The following is a 23374-nucleotide window of genomic DNA, read 5'->3' on the forward strand; positions in this document are numbered from 1 at the left end:
TGTATTTGGTATAATTCTCTACTGCTGTTTCTGCATTATTATTATTATATAATTTTTACCAGGATTAATATCTAATGTCCTTGTTCAACAATGTGGGCTGCTTCTGAAAAAACTCCCAAAAGCTGCATTTATGACGACGTGTGTGTGTGTGTGTGTGTGTGTGTGTGTGTGCGTGTGTGTTTTTAAATGACCACAAGGGGTGTGCAGCTACCATTGCAGCCCCCTCTGCAACTGCAATGGAATGTGGTCATTCTAAAACCACCACACTTCAGAAATGCATCAGTCTTTTCGGAAAGAAGCAGAAATGACAACAGAGAGTACCAGTAAAACATAATAATAATGGTACTAAATGAGAAAATGATATCCCTTTAACTGTCTGATATATGATAGTGCTCATGATTGGTAATATACAAATAAAGGGAATACACAACTTGTAGATATTGTATGACAGGTTAAAACAAAACTTTAAAAAGTGAGACTGGACCAGGACCTTCTTAACCACAGAACACATTCCATACCCTCGCCACTCTGTGTGCAGGAGACACCTTCACAGAGTGGGGAAGGTATAGAATGGGTTACCTAGTCACATTGATGCTGAATCAGTGGGATCCTTTAAGATGCAAATTGACAAAGTTTTGAGGTCTGTCAGCTACTAGGAATCGGATGAACATTAATGGGCCTCCTCTTGCTCGTATATTTTCTTGTTCTTAAGATGTCTACAAATAAAGATAATGTTGTCATAACTGCAAACACAATCCAGGATGACCAACACAATAGTGATTAAAAAGAAACAATATTTGGACAAAATGCACAGCTCTGTTGTAATGTTTTTATGATCTTGAAATCCAGATATTAATGTGATTTCTATCCTGTTTCTCAGATGAGAACTGCCAGGACCAGCTCAGCACAAACTGCTCCTTGGCTCTGAAGGTGAATCTGTGTGGGCACTGGTACTATAGTAAGGCCTGTTGCCGGTCTTGTCGGGCCACGCTGTCTTAACACAGCCTGGGGGTAGGGGTGGGGGTGGAGTTGAGGTGAAGACTTCGTCTATCCACCTAAAATGGACCTCTCATTGGGTGTGTTCAAAACGCTGCTGCACAATGCCGGTAAACAGTTTTTGCTCTTGACGTGTTCATCCAGCATCCCCTCCAAAGGGTGACAACACTGAACGAGGCGTGAGGTCTGGAATGTGGCAATCACTTTACACACACCCTCACCAGCTGCAAGACCAGCCTGACCAGGTGCTCTTGTTCCTCCTGACTCCAGCTTAGTGGTGAGGGACTATGGTGCTGACCTGGAGGGCTAAGGAACAGTGTGTTAAATGGGTTTGCCGTCTACACCAAACTCTGATCATGTTGTCCCGAACTAAAAGGTGCCACTCAGCACTGATGCTGATGCAACTAAAGCCAGTAGTCACGATCAATAACTGCTACATTTTAATACTTCTGATAAGTATTTAGTAGCAGTGGATAAATAGTACAGCACATTTACTAATATATAAGTAATTCAAGTAGTACTTGCATACAATATAGTCTGGCTGGTACTATGCATGGTTTATTAAGCATCCCTCTAAGGGGAGCTTATTTGTTTTTGTAAATCCACCATTTTTTCAACAGGACATATCTCAGACACCACTTGAGATACAGACGCATGTTTCAGGGATACATAAAGACAGAATACTCGACAAAACCATTGGTCTAATGGCTGCCATATTGAGTTCATGACTTCTAAGCAGTGTTAATAAAAAATTGCTGACATTTTTGCCAAATAATTTAGGGGATATTTCACCAAATATTACAAGTCATTGCATATTGTACATTCAGTACTTAATATACTATACATATGTTCTTAGGTACAATTAATGTACGCAGTAGAAATGTACTAACTAAACAGAAAAGTAGTAGTACCCTTGGTAAGAGATGAGTGGTTCTTTGTGCATTTTTTGTTGCGACATGGCCAGGGAGCAAGCATGCACATACAAACGTGTGTACTTTAATATTAAACAACGATGTGCGAACACATTATTTCAAGTGTTAGCATGGAATGGGCTTTTTTCACAACACTTTAAGGAATGTTTAAGGACAGTGTTTTGAAGTGTTTTTAATGAAGTTAAAAACATTCTATAAGGTTGCTGTCAAACTTGAATAAAACTAATAAACTCACTGAAACAGTTGATTTAATTTATCAAAATGGGCTTTAAAAAAAGTCCTAAAGAAAACATTCCTTAAAACAAGTTTTATGAGTTTTATGGTGTAAATGAATATTGGTTCCCCCAAACATTTGTGCCTCCCCTATATGCATGTTTGTTATTTATCTTGTTTTTATGCAAATGATGCCTGTATAATGCTAGTAAGTGTGAAAAACATTTACAGGCTCTTATGTATTATTGTAGGCGAGCCTGGACCTGTCAGAGGGGACTGGATGGTACAAATCCAATAATAGAAGAGCAGGGTTAAGAATATTGGGGAGGTGGAGATAAGATTCTGGCCCAGTTTATATTTCACATTATAACCTGACTCCATCCTCAGTGTACTGTCCAATCTGCAATGAGACAAAAATATATGTTTCATGTTTTTTGTATAATTCCCATTTATAAATCATTTTCCCTACCTCCAATAATTCCTTTATACTGTAGTATTATTCATTCCCCGACAGTCCTCCATTTGCCTACCAATTTTTTTTTTCCAGTCCAAGGTTTAGCACATGCTTTTACAGTCCATTAATTAGATAAGCTTATTAGCCTACAGTGTATGTACTGCACTGAAGTTTTACATATGGATAGAAGCTTTACATACTCCACGCTTTTGACATAAGTACTGACAGATTTACTTGTGAATTCAAGTCTGCAGTCATACTGGTCACACATATAAGCATCCAGGCATCATTCAAGTCTCTCATTCCAAGGATTTAGCTGATTAAATCAAATATAAATGGATAAACACACTAAGATAGTAAAAGGCCGTAACTGCACCATCCTGTGATCCACAGCAGGGATTTTGTTCCGCACCCCTCTCTCCTTCCACTGGGGGTGACAGCGAGCCATATGTGGGAAACACCGTCACCCATAAACAAAGTGGCTTTTGGTTACTGCTGCTGGTTGGCCCTCTCAAAACGACAATGTATTGCAGGCTTGGATAGGCACTCTACAAGAGACACTCTTAGAGCACTGTCTCTTCCAATTAAAAACAGCCATCATCGCAAAAGCACTCTTTCCTTATAACTGAATCCCTGAGTGCACACCAAGGGCATCTTCATCCCACTGAACCCAGACACGAATTTCATTAGATGTTTATAGACATTCCATGCAAAATAAATGATACATCTTTATGCTTGTCTAGACTTAAATTGTTGTGTATGTTATTAAATGTAGTTGCAATTTCAATGGTATCCTAACCTTCTATGTTTATGTTTTATGTGTACATGGAAAGTATAAAATTATATATATATATATATATATATATATATATATATATATATATATATATATATATATATATATATATATATATAATATATTGTGATAAACACGTTTGTATTTTAATAAATGTATTTATGTGGATATGAATAATGTATATAGCTTTTTGGTAAACCATCAAGACAATTTACAGAAATGGATAACTGGAGTACTCCTTTACTAATTGAGTTAGAATGTTAAGATGTTTAAATGTTTATGCATCTTATAAACCACATTATCCATAGACACCAACCCATTGTCATTAGCATATTTTTTGTCATATGAAACACACACCCAACAAAGTTACAAAACCAGAAATAATATTTTTTATTTATTTTAGAATTTGAATTGCTGTTTTACCTTGTGACAACAATGATTTGGAGTATAAAGCTTTGAGAATCTCTAGAAATTATTAAGGGAAAGAATTGATTTACTATCCAACACAACTTCCATTTAGAACAGTACTATCAAGAACAAGGATCTCTTGTTTCTGGAATGCTCTTAAGCTGTTCACTCCCCCATGCTAGCTCAGACAGGACAACAACAGAAACTCGAGGCCCAGGAAAGCTATTAACTCAATGACCCCACATCAACAACAGGGTTATGTAACCTATTCCCTAGCCTCACCACTCTCTGTGTAAAGAAGTGTCTCCTACCCTCCGTCCTTAGTCGGTCTCCATTTAATTTCCAGCTGTGTTCTTTGGTCCTGGTTTCTGTGCTGTGATTGTAAGTATTGGCTAGGGTTAACTTTGTCAACCTCCTTTAAACATTCTGCGTAACCCAGGAGCATTACAATCCACATTGCATCCCATCACATTCCCATCTTTTTCAAAGCCGAGAACATCACCTGCATTATGAAGACCAACCAGCAGGGTTCTGGAAATGCACACAACATGCTGCTGGAACGAAACATCCTGTAAAAGAAAATCTACCCTAAAGATCCACGGTTGATTTTCACTGCATTTTATTGTCAACATTGCGTTCATTTACTCTTCCAAATTCCATCCATTTCAGTAATATTTCTGCATTTACTGATAGCATAAAATGGCGAGATACATAAAAGAAAAGGCTTTGAACTGTCCAAGAACACGAACACCAATACAAAGAAACATCCAAGAAAACCGAAGCAATAAAATGAAAGAAAAGCCAAAACGTATATACTTGCCCCCTATGATTTAAATTTAATTAAAAAATTAAAAGGAATCTGCATTATATTAACACTGTGTGGTCTGCTAAAGCAAATGCAACACCTGCATTTGAAAGAAAAGAGAAAATAATGAATCGACTCCAGTACCAGCCTCTTTGCTGTGTAATAGCGGCTGCTACTCAAACAAACTAGGACACTGAGGCGTACATAATGACATCACCTCGGAGGCTGATGACATTAAATTCAAATCGGAACCACTCCAGTCCTTTTCACAGAGAAGCCAAAAACTGATATACAAGTTCACTAGTTCCATAATCCATATAAAACAATGCACACAATTAAAATCTGCCCTTTCGTTTTTTTCTTATAAAAAGAAAGATTGAATGCACTACCCCAAGTCTTAAAAAAAACAGACAATAGTAATGCCTGATGGAGTGCAGCACAGCCATCTGTAATAAGATTCTCTCAGTAGTGATAACAGCAAATACATTCATTGGCTTCAGTCATTGTTTAGTGCCCAGAGCAGAAACTGGGCTCTTCGCTCCTATCTGATGCTGAAGAATATGCAGAGGAAAGAAAAGGCATGCAGGATCTACAAGGAAGAACGAGAATGTGCAGATAGAAGAAAGGGATGAGATGAGAATTTAACCCCTTAAACTCCAACCAAGTTTTACACAATTATCAAGCCATAACCGAGCAAAATGGCAACAGTATTCCTTTTCCACTCAATGTTTTGTATAAATGAATAACTGTGTTCTACGAAATTAGGTGGACACATTAAGAGACTCCAGAAGTGAAGCTCACACTAGCTGAAACATTTCAAATCTGGAAATCAGATTTCTATTAGCAAACCCTTGTTCTCCTTTTATCTCCCGAGACTCTTTTAGCAGCAAAGGAGAAGATAAGAGAGGGCCAGAAAAGTGTTTAGGAGGTGAAAGATTCAAAATGGATGAGGAGCCCTGGAAGGAATTTCTCTTTCTCTCAGAGACACAGAGAAAAATCCTCGTCCTGCAAGAATAAGAAAAAGCCAACCTTCCCTTGGACAATTACAGGTTTCAACTGAACTCAGTGGAACTCTGGAAAATAGTCATACAAAATTCAAAAGCTGGTTAGCGTGTGCACATAGATGTGTCTCTCTCTCTCTCTCTCTGTGTGGGTGTGTGTCTGTATGCGGAAATAGTCCCCTATGCCAGAGTCCATGGTCTTTCAAGCTAGACATCAGTGCTAATGCTCCTGCTGTGAGAGAAGATCTCCTTCATTGTGACGGAACGCGTCAGGTTGAGCTTATGGAAACTGGCTAGTTCCATAGGCAAGTCCAGGTCCTCCTGTTGGACAGTCCTGTAGCTGACACGGTCACCCCCGTTACGCAGTTCCTCAGGATGCTGCAGGTAGAAGGGCAACTCGGAGTGTGTGCAGTTGGGGCAGTAAGTCTGGGAGCGGACGAGTTTCCTGGCCAGGGGAGGGGTGAAGACAGCTGGTCCATTGGCGGCTGCCACTATATTCTGGTTGCAGTGGACAGGCGGGAGATGGGAGTGCATGGCAAAGTCTGGCTCCTCCTCATCCTCCTCCGACTCCTCCTTCTTCTTACAGCAGTAATACTGAAATAGAGAGAGCAGGGTATACTGAGGTACTGCTTCCTGACTTAACTTTGTTCCTCGGTCCACCGTTTTTGCAAGGGTTCTCAAGTGCTTGAACTTTGCTTGAACTACTGTATGCTTTAGTTCTGTACTGTCACTGTACTACAGCCAGTTAACTTACCAAAGCAATTCAAATCAATAACGCATCAGAGGAACCAAAAAAAACCATGCATTTGTTTTTGGGAGCCCTGTTGCTGGTTCGTGGACTGTGTGTGTGTCTGGGAGAAATGAGCTGCGACATGCACCTGGAGACGCGTTGCCTAGCGACCAACTAGGCGGGAGGCTCACCTTGCTTTAAGCTGATCGGGGCGTGCCTGGGATGCTGTGCAGAGCTCAAAAAACAGTTGCGCCACAGCTTGGGGCGACTGCAATGCCATGGACACAAGGACAGGTCTTGTCTGGTCTTGGCCACAGCAGTTACAGACACTTGCAAAGTTCTTGCGATTTGTCTTAAAGATTGACCTTCATTTCTTAAAGTAATTACAGAATTTTTTCATTGCTTTTTCTTTTTTCTTTGTTTAACTGAGCGTGTTTTGCCATTTTCTGCTCCCTTACATTCAGGAATGACAAACTTGTGCTTATGCTACCTATATTTATAGTAATGGACCTTCACCCGTTAACAATAATTGGTGACAAAAGCTTAATTAGGTAACATGCTACTTAACTCAGAAAACATATAACAAAGACAGTGTTCTAACACCGTGTTATACACATTTCAGACTTTTAACTGACTTGGGCTTCAGACTGAAATCCCCTTGCTTTGGGTGACCATTTCATAGAAATTCAAAAGATTTACATTTTCATTTAAAAATTTAAATTTTTGAATGCAATTCACTTATGATTATTATATAAGTACACGTATCATATAATGAAATAAAGTGTTTATAGACAAGTTTATACAGTTAAAAGCACAGATAATCATGAAAAACCTGGTTTGAAGCAGGTGTACTCAAACTTTGACTGGTACTGTGTGTGTGTGTGTGTGTATATATATATATATAATTTAGAGAGTTCAATTATTTTACACGTTTTTCTTTTGGAATGTCCAATTAAGCTCTCTCACCATAGCAATTCTCCACAGCAACTCTGGAGAACTGAAGCTCACTGGGTTACCTGGCCAGTAGAGTTCACTGCAGCGAGATGAGGAGGAACAGCTGATTTCGTCCCCCTCTGTCAGTGTATATAAACATCTAGCTAAGCTTTGAGAGAGAGACAATTGGTGGTAAATGCCAGTCAATTTTAACAAAACTAATTATCTAAACCCATCTAAAATCTGTTGGTAGAAAAGAAAATCCCAAACATGCTTTGGAGACTAATATAATAAGGCTTTAAAAGACACACAGCTGTCATATCCCAGATGAAAAGAGTTAAGAAACCAGCAACGGGAATATTGATGAGTCAGTATGTTTCAGGCACAGTGTAAATGAGAAATGTTCACAGGTCTAATTATTTTTGGGTTGACCTGATCAAGATCATACTGTTTCAAACTGAAACCTTGGTAGTAGCACGAAAACGACTTCACCATCCTTTTTATAGCACTATCCTTGAAGCAGCCAGGGGGATAATAAAAGGACATTTAATCATTTAGTTGGGAAGCAAATTACATTAGAGAAACAGAACGCCTTAGTATGTATTTGAGGATATGACCTGGTGACCTGCGCAGCGTACTGTATACCTAACTAAAGCACTAGCTGCGATTCCATGTGGAAAAGCAATATATGACACATGGTGTAGGGCCCCGATGGTCAGCCAGCACAATAGCAGATTATAAATATGGATGTCACACATATACAAGTCACACATGCTCGTTCTTTATCAGATGCCCTGGTGACCAAACTGGCTTATTCAGCCTGAGAAGCACTGTCCAACTGGGACGTGCAACTTCCTATAAAATACAGCATGTTAACTCTTCATCAAATGAGCCCTGTGATACCCTTATGTGGATTAAATGTTACTCGGTTACCTAATTTTGATATCAAGCACATCCTTTTCCAACTAAGTTTGCAGCATGTATTTGAGAACTGCATTCTTTACAATATCCTGCTTATTACCAGCTAAGGTACAGAATTAAAAAAAGTATATAATTTACAATTTCTTCAGGGGGTTGCAAAAAATGTGTTCCATTTATATGCTATACACTGCCACCCACAGTTTCTGTTGTAGTACATTTCAATCTTAGAATCAGCGTCTATCTCTGTAATAATATGATTTGATTCCAGACAGCATTTTACAGTATCCTGCTTATTAACTCTGTTGCTATTGCACAGCTGGTCTGAGTTGGAGAATCAATGCCTGAGAAACGGCAGGCAGTTCAGAGTAAATGTGCCCCATCTACAGGACTCCGAAACTTTGATAACAGTGCTATTTGGATTGGAAGTCTTTTGTTTTTATTATTATGTACGAAAGTAAACTATGCTTTTTTTTTCACCAAAAGCTGAAGCTGCTTTTTTATAAGCAATGAAATGACTTTATGATATGATTTGTGGGTTGAATCCCCATCCTGAGTAGCTTGTGGGAATGGCTGGAGCCTTAATAAGGTAATTATTTAATAGGTAATTAAGGCTCCAGCCACACCCCGGGCGGTGACATGCAGGCTTCCTCGAGTGGTGAACTGCCGGCACCCCCGGGCGGGGATGAACATCCCCAGGTGATGCAAGCTCGGCAGGCCTAGCTGTTGAGGGCTCAGCAGCCCCAGGTGTTGTGAGCCCGGCAGCCCCAGGCGGTGCGGGACAGGAAGCCCCAGGCGGTGCAGGACAGGGCAAGAGCAGTGCCTCCATAGGCAACAGCAGCAGTGGACCCTCGGGAAGCGACGGTGGGAGGGAAGCCCCCAGCCAAACAAGCAGCAGTGGGAGGTCCACTTCTCCCCCTGGTAATGGAGACGGGATAAACAGGCAGCCCCATGGCGATGTAGATAGGAGTGGCAGACAATCCTCCCCCAGCCATTGGAAGGTGCAGGTGGTCGTAGCTCCTTTCGCACGGGCACGGTGCTCCCTCTCCTCCTCCTCCTGGAAGGCGGGGCAGCTGACCACAAAGTGGCCCTGTACCCCGCAGGCAGGGCACGGGTTCTCAGCCTCAGTAGCACTGAAGTAGGCCTCCCAGCTGCACTCTGGTCGTCCCTCCTCCTCTCCGGGCAAGAGAGAGCAGCTGAGGATGGATTGGCTGCTCTCCTTGCAGACCTGGCACCGGCTCAAGGTCTCGACCAGGCGGTATTCATCCCAGCGGCCCCTGTTGTGTGCTGGACGCTAGTGCTGCTACTGAGGTTGCTGCTGCTGCTGCAATCTGCCCCCCCCCCCCCCCCCCCCCCCCCCCGCCCCCCCCCCCCCCCCTTTCAAAAATATTAAAAACAGTCCTTCCCTGGTCTGACTCGGAGGCTGTGGTTTATCTCACACAGGTCATGTCATGATGTCGCATGATAATAATAATAATAATAATAATAATAACATACATAAACACATACATAAATATCCCCAAGGGGAGGGCACCCTGTCAGATATCCAATATCTTGAGAACTATAATATGACCTAGAACACCTACAGTATAAAAGCACTAATTATACTTGCACTGTCTTACATTGTATTATGTTCTTTAATCTAAGATTAATCTAAGATTAATCTAAGACTGAAACATGATTCCAATGGAGGTGATATTCTGGTTGTCATAAAGAAAACACAGTTGTCTTAACATCTGAGAATCTTAAAATGATGCGTGTGAAATTGCCTTCTGAATATAATTCTGAATTTGGTATTGTGCTTCTATAGGTATCAACGTGCTTACCTGTAGCCTACAGTAACACAGCACTGCTATGATACACAGTAGGATGACTGTTGCTAAAATTCCGCCTGTGATAACCACCGTCCCGGCTGTCATTCGACCTCTTCTCCATTAACAGCCTGGGGACAAGAACAACAGAAAAGAGCAGGCCATCAGAGAGGCTCTCCAAATGCCTGGGTCATGTGTATTTACTACACTGTGTGCACTGTGGAAGCTTGCAATAAATGCACTGGATATCTTAATAATGCACTTAATATTGTCATAGGGGCACAGCTGTTAAGCTGGCACTGATAAGAACTGTCCCAAATTGTAGTTTCTTTCATTTATAGCTGATTTTGACAACACTATGTTAATACAAGTGGCTACACAAAAAGGTGCAAAATTTTCATATCGTTTTACTCTCCTGAGAGTTTACTGTAATCGTTCCTAGGAAGGCTCGTTTCACAGACCCTGGCCTGCACATATTTAGGACTACTGTACCTAATGTTAGAACATAAGAACTTTGTGTAAAACAGTTACCTAGGGTAGTTCAAGATTCAGGGTCAGTGAAACTAGCCATATATAGATTAAACATTTCAAATTATTGGTTTCCCGTTGAGACTTTTACAGTTGCAGGGCCTGGTCCATAACACTTCTGTTTCAAGTTATTTTTGTACATGCCATTTTTGACAGGATTCATAAAATATTTAGCAAACTGTACATGATAACATAACATTTAGGCCACTTCAGCATATTTTTAGCAACTTTTTCTCTATACAGTTTTATTCTGGCACGTAAACCTGATATAATTGGCCATTCATAGTGGATTTAACAAACTTTTTCTTAATAGTTTTGCTAAATCGAGCTGCTGTTAGCACAACACAGAAACCAGGACCAGAGGACACAGTGAGAAATTAAGTGGAGATAGACTCAGGACAGAGGGAAGGAGACACTTAATCACACAGAAAGTGGCGAGGGGGTGGAAAGGGTTACCTAGTCATGTTGTTGATGCAAAATCACTGGGCTCCTTTTAGACCCAACTTGACAAAGTTTTGAAATCAATCAGCTACTAGGAACTGGACATGCTAAGATGGGCCAAATGGCCACCTCTTGTTCATACATGTTCCCAATGTTCATATGAAGCAGAACCCCCACACAGTCCAATGTACTGAGAGGAAATGATAGACATTCCCATCTACACTTTATCAAATTAAAACTCAGAAGAAACATATACTAATGAAGGTATTGCTTAGCACACTGCTGAAACAATTGGTCTTGATACCCAACCAGCACATTGGACAGAAGGCTGAGCATAAATTAGGTGCATAAACCAATTCTGTATTTTACAAACACCAAATAGGAAGTACAGTAAATAATGTATTAAATGTATGTGACCATCTGCACTATGTTCATTTGTTTAATGAAACATCCAGTTATATTTGCTGCAAATCCTATCATCTGATTTGTCGTCAATCAATCACATCAACTGAGCATAATTAACTTGTGCACGGAACGGAATGCAGCAGCCTCATAGATTGTGATACATAGCAACAATGAAATTTAAATGTGAAAAGACATTGATTTAAAAAAATGATTGAAATGTAAACAGCAGCAAGAATCTCTGCAGCTGTAACTCTACAAACCAGAGGGATTCAGTGAACTGGAGGTTTCTTTGCTCTGCCGAATCATTATCAATCCTGTTTTTTGCTTCAATCAAGCCCTTACAATTAAAACATGACATTGCTCACAGCCTCCGATGCTTCAGGGAGTCAGCAGTGGTTTGCTATGAGAATGTTAAACATCCACTTCTGTTGATGACCCTTGAGGAATGAAACTAAAATGTCTCTGTTGGAAGAAAGAAGCAGGATCAAGTTGAATACAAGTCCTAAATACAAAACAACCACTGCAGCTGCTGCTGTACATAACCGGCAAACTACTGATGCCATGGCAAACAAGATCAAAATCCCAGTGGATGGTAAAGTACCGCCCCACTAGCAGTGGAGAGCAAGCTTTCAAGGTGAGCCCTGCCTTGGTTTTCAGGATTTTCATACTGGCTGCCACCAGCGGGGACCAACAACTCGAGTGCGTATACCGTGACTATACAAGTACAATTGCTATGCTTGTACTTCCAATTAAAACAAAGAAACTACTTAGAAAAACCACATGTGGTTTTTTTCTGCTTTGGTAACTTTATTGGGTTCACGTTTGCTTTGTGAAAACTACTGCACTGTTTAAAGTAGACAGCTTTGAGAATATAACTCAATTGTTAGTTAAAGCATAAAAAGATGTGTTTGTGAAAAGAAATTCACCATGTTACTCCTGGAGCTATCAGGTTATATCATAAGAGATACACTACATCTTTCTGTCTTCCTTTCCTTCTGTTTCACTTGAAACGCCTTTTCGTAATGTTTCAGAATAATGCGATCATTGTGGGTAACTCTGATCTCCCCATTCCGGGTGGCGGCGTTTCTCTTTTCCGGTCAGGTATAGTTGGAGACAGCATACCTATAATCTATATTCTTACTGAAGCGATACAGCCATGTTAACCAGAGCGACTTCCTCTGCAAGAAGAATGCCTTGCTGCACCCCTTGCTCCGTGTGCAATAACAGAAGCAAACAAATGAAGTTATTCTCCTATATGCTCCTGGTTACTTTTACTGAGACCAGCAGTTCACTCTGTTCGGTGAGCTATTTTTGAAAGCTGGTGGTCTGCCCGCAAGTCGCCTCTCACAGCTACTTTTGAACTACACTGGTCAGTAGAGACCGACGAGAACTTTACCAATATACCCAGAAAAGCAGCTGCTTCTGTACTTCCATCCTGGTACATTCAGTTCTGGTTTGAAATATAAAACAATGCCCGGAGTGATAGCTCAGACTGCCCTCCAGGACGTAGGTCTCTCTTCTGAGTTAGGTTTGTACCTAATGAAAGGAAATGTCTGCAATATACAGAGGTTAAATGATGAGACTAGCACTGATCACAAGCCCTTATTGAAGATGTATGTGTTTCAAGTAAATGTCATCAGCAAGATTTGGTCAGGACCTAAAGATTTTCTTCTAGCAATAATTTAAAAAAAATACATATATATTTATAATTTATTTTTTGGTTTTGTGGGTTACTTTAATTTGAGACACTTGGCTACTGTAGTGATCCAGCAATGGGGTTACTAAATAAAAGTACCCCGGGGGTCTACATTTTGGATCAAAAATTAGCCCTCGACCTTCCCCTGGATGAAAGAGGAGGCCATGCAAAGTTTGTTTGCACTGGCTCCTGTGGGGTCTGAATGCATAAAGGAACAGACAGACAGACAAACTTTCTTCTTTATATAGTAAGATGATAATTATTTAGTTCCGGAAGATTTTGGACATTCTGTACCCTGGTCATCAGAATACACATATACTAAACATGTACTGTAACTGAAAAGGAAGCTCCCTTTTTATGCCTTTCTTTATATTTTTGTTTTGCCTCTGCGCTAAAACAGAGCTTACCTAAAATATTCATGCACTGCTGTTGCAAGTAGTTGGAGGAGGGTGGCTGATAGTTCAGAATTTCAAGGATGGAGAAAGGCTATGTACCGGCAGCTAAAATGACTTTAGGTAATGTTAAGAAACTGGTCAGTCAACAATGTCTGCACAGTATCCAAGAATGTAGTAAACAGAGCAATGATATTGCAGTTTAAAGTGAACATGACTATGGCTCACAGCAGCTTTAAGTCTTGCATTACTAAACTGAGTTCCACATACAAGCAGCTCAAGAGCATCTTCCCAGACACTGCAGTAGAAAGCAAAGAAATAATGTTGCTCATGAAACTGCATTTTATATATTTTTAATCCACCTCTAGGTGCCACTGTTAAACTATAGTGAGCACAGAATAAGGGTTAGCTATGCGTGGCTGTTAGCTAAGTGAAGGATGTACAGGGGCTGCATTAACTGAAGCAAGTGATGGTAGCTGAGGCCTGTCTTGACCTTTGGACCAAGCCAGCTAAATAAAAAGCTGGCAGATTTGTTAGAGGGAAACAAACAATACCATAACTGTGAACGCATGGCAGCACATTCTCTCGGGGTGGGTAAAAGAAGAAGAAAAAGGCTTCTGTTTTGTTAAGTGGAATGGTAGAAAACAAAAACCCTATTCATAACAAGGAACCAGTCTTGCACCCTGATCTGCTTCTACAAGATCTGTGAATGCTGATTTGTGTAGCCAATAACAATTGTCAATTACAGTCGTCAACGACACAGTTTTCACTATTTAACTTCTGATTTTACCATTACCAATCTTTTGTGCTGGACTTTCAAAAACAGGTTTTTGTTCAAATCTAAGTAAATTATAAGCAGTCAAATCTATAATCTTTTTAAGCAATACATATATTCTTCGGCTGGCTGAAACAAAATGCAAATGCATGCGATTGAAATGCTCAATTTAAACTGAGCAGACAAAGTGATTTACATCCATGCAAAATAAAATTGTATTCTCTGGAAGGTTGTGCTTTAGTGATTCAAGTCTTTTTAAAAATTGTATTGTATCCTTAACATAGCTTTATAATTTCTCAACGTGTGACCTAAGTTGTTTTTCTGCTATTTCAGCTATTATTGGTGTTGGATTATCAATCGTGCTGACTAAGTATTCGTACCCACAGCATTGGAAATCCCTCCAGTGTTTTTTAGGGACAACTGTTTCTTGACAAATCCATGCCAACTAGAGCTAGAATCATCATGTTGGTATCAGTAGCAGATGTCTAGAAGCTAACACCTAGAGCTAGAATCATCATGTTGGTATCAGTAGCAGATGTCTAGAAGCTAACACCTAGAGCTAGAATCATCATGTTGGTATCAGTAGCAGATGTCTAAAAGCTAACACCTAGAGCAGGGGTGTCAAAACTGTTTAGTGTGGCAGACCTGATCTGATACCCTGGAGCTTGGCATGGGCCGAGTGGCAGTTACAAAAACACAACGACGAACCCAAAACCTCAAAGTTATTGTATTTAACAAAAATGATCATAGATAGCATATTTACATTACCCTAAATATTTTACGCTCTGTCACCTTTTAGAAGACGTGTGCAAACATGCCTCCAGCTAGCAGGACACGCCCCCGACTCACAGCAGCACTGACAATGGCAAGCAGGTGACAAGCGAGGAAAAGAGAGCAGCGGCTCCAGCAGAATAAATCCGCAACAAAAATGTCACGCAGAGAAAAATATTTCTGACGGACATAGATATTTTTTTTTGTGCCTTCAAATACATGTCAAAAAATAAATAAATACATATTTCAGATATTTGTCCCAGCACTCATTTTTTTGGCATTTTGTTTTTAACCTGTATCCTATTGAATAAAAAAATAATATTCCCGGGCCGGGTGACATCGCTCGGGTGACCGGATCCGGCCCATGGGTCACCCCTGACCTGGATCAATGTTTTGTCATCTGAGTAAATGTGTGCATGACTGCAGTTTAGTTCTATATATTTGGCGTGATTTTACCTTCTTAAAAACAGAACTGTGCAAATGTTACCATGACTGCCCACACATTAACACCTGCTTCCATCTGAAGTGAGGAATAATCATACTATAACAGAGCAGGACTCCCTAACCATTTACAACAAGAAAGCATTACAATTACAAATGTGGAAAGAATTATGGAGCCTATAGTTCCTTTCATCAAATACATTAGGTTTGATTGGACAAATCATTTGTGCTGAAGAATCTCCTTATACTGTATATGTTTACTTTTGGACAGCCTCCATATACTCACAAATTACAACTAGTAAGTTTCAGCACAATTAGATAAAAGGGTTCTCTAGATAAATTAAAAACATGAAGTGAGACATACAGACAGGAATACAGGCAGACTGTCAGACACCTCCATACAACCCCATTACAAACTCAATAACTAAAGAAGGTTCTTAGACTGTTTCATCACAACTGGACTCACACACGCCTGTTCATAGCTCACATTTAATGCATAGACATATCACATATTTGCTTAATATTCCCAGCACTGTCCTATCATGTTCCACTAATAACAAGTTCATTAAATACTAGTGATAATCCCTCAAGGACATAAACCTGTTTAAAAACAGCTTGATTACACTAGCAAAAAGGAGACACTGTTTGCCAGACCTTTAAACTCAATTACATGTAATGATCCATCTTTGGTTTGCTTTTGTGATTTTTGGCTTTGAAACAGATGAGATCTGGAATTATTAATGTAAGACGACACCTGCAGTACAAAACGATGTATAGATTACATCAGGGGACCTTGGGGGCCTGCAGAGGTTTCCTAGATCCAATCCAATCCTCAATCCAATTGCACATGCTTGGGATGAACTTGAACGAGGCACCTGTCATCATGACTCTCTGCTCACTTCCCTCCTTTCCTACACCAATTGCATGTTACATTATTGAGTAATCTGATTAACATCCCTGGAGTCATCTAGCGCTGTGTCGAGTCTAGCCATGTCCTGTCAAGGCTGTGTTCAGGGTCACCCGTGGCTAATTAGATGCATTAAAACAACTTTCACTGCAATTCTTTTTCTTTCTTGCTTGCTTTTTCTTCAGTTTTATTTGGGGGTCCATCACCCCAAAAAGTTAGAGAACTGCTGGTAAAAACTCTGCCTCAGAAATCTTTGGTAAAATTCAAGTAAACAGACAGCAAGTACATGTTATTTTTGTGAACAAACCTCAATTTGCTATAATAACTCTAAACATGCAGTTTCTCAGAAGGCACAGTTCAGTGAATCAGAGCACCAGAGCAGAGAGAAATCCTGGTACTAATGGGCCAAGAGGAAATGACTCAGAAACAAACACTGGCTGCTTACAAACCTACTCACTGTGACTGAATACAAACGTCATTAGATAAATGACCCATCTCTCAGCAGCTCAGCTCAGCCACTCATTCTAAAACACAAAAAGGTTTCTGATATAGAATACACAGATGCACTGTGGTTCAATGGTCTAGTATCATTATTTTACCATCAGTAATGCATAAATAAATATGATATGAAATATATGAAGTTTAACAAGTTTCATCACATTTGCATAAATAGTTCTTCACATATATATAAAAACAGTGACACACTGAAGGATGGACAAACCTGAACATAGTCCTATATTCTCATACTCTCAAATATAAGAATTAATATACCACATTTCATCGCAATTGGATTGTCATATATATATATACACACACACACACACACACACACACACACACACACACACACACACACACACACCCTATATTCAAAGCTTTAGTCTACATGTCTTACTATACTAGAATGTTGTGACTATAAAGTGAAATCTTCTTGTACCACAATCCTACCATTCATCCCAGTTATGAGAACCAAACCAGCTTTGACTGGATAGTAAGACATTACAGCCACACAAATGATAAAAATAAACCTTAAAGAAACATTGGGCGATAGAGGAAACACTCACAAAGCAGTAGAACAAATATTGCACACCAGGATAATACAGACAGAAAATCTATTACAATGGAAACCAAAAACAAAAAGGAACCGGGACACGCTTAGATACAACCCTGCACTTCAAAATAATCACAAATCTGCTGCAATAAACTTAAGCAAATGTTCCCAGAACCCCTCTTCATAGCTTATCGGCAACCCCTCAATGTAAAACCAATATTAGGACTGCCAACTATCACGGAACTACACCTTACAACAAACCAAGATATACTTCAAGAAACCATCCATAACTTCAAAACCCTCAATCACAATTCTAAGGTAACAAGGTCAAGGTACAGGAAGTCTTCTTTACACTTCCTGAAATAGCAATTACTGCACCACACCACACACCAACAAAACGCAGCAGATGGAAGACATTTTCTCTCAAAAGGCACACTCGTTTACTATCACTTTACTTCAAGGGACCTGAAAAACACCAATCAAAAAATAAGCTGGAAATTAAACTTATAGAACTATTTTATACTGTTACTAAACATCACCTTCTAACATAAAAATAAAAACTCCTCCAAGTCATTATTTTATTACTATAACATCTCAAAAAGCTCCGCAAATGTCTGTGATATTCTTTGAGCGCTGGAAATGCGGAAGCAGCTGTCTTGTTTGTTTATATCTGTGTTATCTCTGTGGCGCAGGGGCTGTGTGTATTGCTCAGATCCGCCCCTTTTTTCGGCTTCTCTCAATTCCTATTGGTCTCACTCGGCCATTGAGCTTTTTCCAGAGAAAAAACAACTAGAGACCTGTGCTTGACATCGTTTTGATGATGTCGGACAGGGTCCTACATCGGACCGGAAAGGGAAAATTGTGATGTCAGACCTGGTCTGACATAGGACCGCAGAGGGTTTGTACCCTACATTTTCAATGCTTACAAATTTACGAGTTCACAAGAATACTGTTTTTATAACAGTTAACATAAATCACCAGCAAAGCCAATATACTTTAATTAGAAACTGAACCATCTCCATCGTCCAACAAATAGCAGTATGACACCATTTTGACCAGATTTCGTATTGAATACACATTCCTTTAGACATGATATCTCCTAACTAGCATTTTTACTGTCAGTGTGAAATGCTTTGTTTGAAGCGTGATACTTAATCTGATAAAGGTTTGAATTTGTTTAACAAAGTCACATCTGCTTGCTCGTCACAGCAGGAATCTTTTGTAAAACAGTTCTCAGAATTTATAATCCACTTAAGTCTGGCTGACCAACACAGCAGGGGTTTAGTTTACAAATGGCATTCATGTCTTAGCTGAGACTGTCAAAATCTCTTTTAGCAATGCAGTCAATGGTATATTCTCATAAGAAAATATAAATTGTACTTTTTATATCACAACTTTACAGCTACATGTAATGCTCTTTCGTAAATGAGGCTCTAACTTGCAGCTGATTCTATTTCCAGTAACTTGTGTGCCTGCTGTTACACTTAATAGACTTCTATATAATAGAGATAAATACTAACTCAATACTACATTGCCACTGGGAGCAGTCGAGGCTCACACCCACCTCTCCCAGAGGTGCAGCGTTTCAATATCCTTCATTCACACTGCCGCTGACCTCCCCCTGGCTCACAGCTCTCTGAGGGGGAATGGAACAGAAATGAACATTTATAGAACACCTCTCATCCTAACAGGGTCTCAGTGTGCTTAATAACACTGTACATCTGAACCATTGAGCATCTGCTGAAGTGCAGCAAACATAGTGGGCTTCTGATGCCAGAGCTGTTAACAGTTAGTGAGAGACTGTGAATCTGCAAGAGGCTGCATGTAACGTGTAACAAGTTTGAATGCATTTTTTTCTGAAGTTCCAAACCAAACCCAAGACTGCGTGAGTTTGCGGGCACTGCACTTTGAGTTGCAACGTCTGAATCCTAGACGAATTGAATCACTTCCTGTTGTACTGAGGAAGCGAGTTTTTAAATTTTTTTTTTAAATGTTTTTTAATGTGGAGAAATGTACTGCCCAGTTGATTTATGACACACGAGGTGCAATTAAAAATGTACAAAAGTAGCAACAGTGTTTAAAAATGTAAAGCTGGCACAGCGACAACACAGGAAACATTTAAGGGAACAGAATGCGTTTCTTGTAAACTTTGCAGTGTTTTCTGTAACATTTTAAAACTAAACTAAACTGAAAATCTCCTATATATAATGCATGGAATCATTAACACTAGAACTGCCAAGGCCATCATTTTGATGATTTTCACTTTTAAAATTTAAACTACTCTGCACGTACGAAAGATCTGTGGTTATCTGTTCTTAACTTTTCCTAGATACATATATTAAATACCATGATGGCGGTTCACTTCCACCTAGAACCACCAAAAGCTGACATTTTGACGGCTTATTACAATACATCCCTTCATTGTTAATATAACCTCCAATACACTATTTTTTATATGTGTACAAGCCAGTTTGTTATTTGTACCTCCACTGAGTTTACAGCAGTATGTATTTGAATAGACTATTGCTCTTGAAGTCTAGATATGTGTTGTTCAAATATCTATTGTAATCCTATCAATTCCTTGCAGAACTGCCGTCTGGCTGTTTACATCAGTACATATAGTCTGCTGTCCTAAAATATTACTTTTATAAGTATTTTAAGTGAAATCCTAAGATTTTTGCATTTTGATTTGAGAGCAACTACAGATATATTTGCCTTGGCATCAGAAATTTGGATTGACTTCACTGAAAACAACATGGCATGCTTCACGCTAAACACTAAACATTACTTGGACCAACCTGTCAAATTTGGGATCAGGTTTTGGCTGGCAGCGGACCCTACCCCTACCTGAGCAAAGATGAAACTCGCCCAGCTGGTCAGAGACTGGGTGACAGTGTGGTACTTTAGGATGAATGTTTCCAATGACATTTTTTTTTTTTATTTCACTGTAATTAGCAAAACAGTTGAAAACTAAACAAAACAAGCAAAAAAAAAAACACAGCCTGGTTGGAACAGTGAACAAAGCAAGAAGAGAGTTTCCACCATCTGTGCAAAACATAGTACTCCATGAAAGCAACCACCAGTGTCCAGTTGCTGTATTTTACAATGTACTGGACCTGGCAGCCATCAATTCCTTTGTTTTGTATAAGGAATGCACATGGGAAATATCAGTAAGAGAGATTTCACCTTGATGCTAGCCACAGAGCTCTGGCAGAAACATTTCGATCAGAAAACTGCAAAGGAGATACAGTTCGCACCAAGTGACACCCTCAAGAGAAAACAATGCCAGGTAGCTAAATGCAATAAAAATAAAACCTCCGATGTCTGTGGCCAGTGTGAAAGAGCAGTATGTGGTAAATGCACACGACAAGTTGATAAGTGTTACATCTGTGTGGATTGTGCTAATATGAGGGCTACTTTGAAGTATGTTTCCCTGAAACGTTACACAATGGGAATTGTTATTTAACTTTATGTTATTTTTTATGAATAATTATTTCGATTTTACAATTGTGTATGTACATATAACCAATTTACACAACATTTTCTTGAAAATTTATTTTCCAATAAGAAGCACCACATGTAACACGTTTTATCAAAATCTGAGACAGTCCATCAGTACATAATGGACTTTTACTTTAAATTAAAATATAAAAACAAACATTAAAGAGCACACTTATTAAAGAACTGTAGGAGCAAGGTGTTCACCCCGAACTGAAGCAAAGACGCCAGAACACTGCTTCCCATTACACAGCTCGTGAGCGAATGAGAAACACAAATACAATATCAGAGACTGGGCAGCTATCAGGCTACTGAGTCAGGCAATTATTCACTATCAAGAATTAAACTGGACTGTCACATCTTATTTCCATTTGTAAGTGTTGCTTTTAACACTAAGTAATGGGTACTAAGAGAGTGCCTAGCAGGGAGTTGGAAAAATAAATCTACTTTAATACTTTAGACTTGACAAGAAATATTCACATAATTACACAGAGATTTGAACCAAAGATTTTATGCTTTAAAAAAGGGGACCAATTTGATTCATTTTCTACGGAGCAAAGCGTTAAAAGTGAAGCCTTGTTGTGGATCTTTAATATTAATTAATTATAAATGTACAACATATCAATTTACAATTGCAAATAAAATATCTGGAATGTATGTCCCGTTGATGCTCCCACATTAGACAACATTGCAGTACACTAGCAACCAAGAATCTGCATTACAAAGTCAATGTCATGATTTTTCTTTCATTCCTAAAGACTGCGGTCATGCTTAAACTGTGACCCAATAAATCTCTGCGTGTTTCAAAAATGTAAAAGCACAGCATGCCTGTGAAGTTTCAATTGTCTGGGATTTATGCAGTTTCATCCCTGCAATAATGAAATCATTATATACAAGCTCCTATTTGAAAGACTTCTGATTTACACTATGGGCAGAATTCAAAACAGTATTAAAAGCACCAAACACTGTGACTCTTGTTGAAAGTAAAACGTGTTGACAGGCTGCTGCATAACTCATCGTCTTCTGCACCCAGTTCTGTTTCAGTTGTAACAAAGTTTAATGAAGAACAACGTACTGCACAAAGAAAACCGTCTCTAACTGTGATGACAGACTGCTGGTTTTGTAAATGATTCAGTGCGCAACTAAAATACACTTTGGCATGATCTTTTATTTATTTCATTTCATTTTGGTCTGTGTGCATTGCCTATACCGTCACAGAGCCGTCATATTTTATGCCGTGTCTGAACCACCTTATTTATTTATTTGTTTGATTTCCATTGCCATGAAAATGATTTGTTGATTGACAGGTTTGAAAGTTGTACTCACAGGATCTTTGGCTGAGTGAAAGGGTTATCATATTACACAGCACAGACTGCAAAATTTTGTGCTGTGTGAATGGGTATTTTAATGAATTTTTAAAACATCTGTGAGACAGCTCAGTACCGACATGTGTGTGTGAAAGTGGTATTAGATTCACTCACTCTTGGGTCTGTGCGAACAACCATTTCCTAGTGTTTCCTAGGGCAACGACAGTGTCAAATTGTTTCTTTATTTTTCTACAATCACTGAACTCCCTTGATTTGTAAAAAGATGACGTACACTCTTATTGGGAGTTTTTTTGTATTAATAACATCATTGCTGAAATCTGATGTGTCATGCACAACCTGTTCTTCTGTTTTTTATATTGCATATTTGCCTTTTTTTTTTAAAAACTTAATTAATATCTAGCTACTTACACAGGGCATGAAGTTAAGGTCATGATGGGCAAGGCGATGTTGCCTTTGTTGGGCGTGAAGGCACCAAGGCAGCTCTAGGGGGCAGGAAGGCAAAATATAAATCCAACCCAAGGGCACCAAGGCAATTTCATACTCATTCATAAAACAATAAAAAAAGAAATACGGAGAGCCTAGTATGCTCATAAAACTGTAATTCAAACAAATACAAATCAATGTCTTCTGAGTGAATAAGTATAGGTCACTTTTCCATTGCGAAAATCAAACGGTATAAATTTTTTAAAAAAAAATCCAATTTAAAAACAACATAAACTTACATGATGAAAAAATACAAAGGGTAATTTGGCAAAAAAAATTTTTTTTTACTAAACTCAGTCACACTCCACCAACTAATACACAGATTAGACAGCACTACAAGCGATGTCAGTGAAGGGAAAGTTAACAGATTTTCATGCAAACTGGCTGAAGATGTACCCATGGCTGCAGTTTAACAATGATGGTTCTAATGAGTTGCTTGGTCTGCAGTGCCTGCTCAGCTATAAGTCACAGCGACCTAGTCTCTGTAAGTCACCTTGAATAAAGGAGTCTTTATTAAACGATAAATTATTGGGGTGAATAACACAGAATTACAAAACAGCAATGGTCATTTAAATGCCTATATAAAATTAGCAATTTATATACACTGAAGACATGAAAGGAGTTAGAATGTACACTACAACGTTGCATTTTAAATGTATTG

General features: G+C 39.2%; 2 protein-coding genes across 4 annotated transcripts in view; one reads left to right on the forward strand and one right to left on the reverse strand.

Moving 5' to 3' along the window:
• The window catches only part of LOC121303584 (ADAMTS-like protein 2), a 54429-nt gene extending 51010 nt beyond the window's left edge, over positions 1–3419 (forward strand). For all 3 annotated transcript variants that reach the window (XM_041234372.1, XM_041234371.1, XM_041234373.1), the window contains one exon: positions 881–3419. In XM_041234372.1, the coding sequence (XP_041090306.1) occupies positions 881–999 (119 nt within the window). In that variant the 3' untranslated portion in view covers positions 1000–3419. The remainder of the gene's footprint in view (positions 1–880) is intronic.
• A 338-nt stretch (positions 3420–3757) lies between these two features.
• The window catches only part of fam163ba (family with sequence similarity 163 member B, genome duplicate a), a 41186-nt gene continuing 21569 nt past the window's right edge, over positions 3758–23374 (reverse strand). Inside the window, exons 2-3 of the mRNA XM_041234374.1 lie at positions 10013–10128; positions 3758–6199 (exon numbers count right to left, since the gene is read on the reverse strand). Coding sequence (XP_041090308.1) covers positions 5813–6199; positions 10013–10105 — 480 coding nt within the window. The 5' untranslated portion in view covers positions 10106–10128 and the 3' untranslated portion in view covers positions 3758–5812. The remainder of the gene's footprint in view (positions 6200–10012; positions 10129–23374) is intronic.

This window comes from Polyodon spathula, chromosome 33 (assembly GCF_017654505.1).
Source record: "Polyodon spathula isolate WHYD16114869_AA chromosome 33, ASM1765450v1, whole genome shotgun sequence".
In the NCBI taxonomy this organism is placed as follows: Eukaryota; Metazoa; Chordata; class Actinopteri; order Acipenseriformes; family Polyodontidae; genus Polyodon; species Polyodon spathula.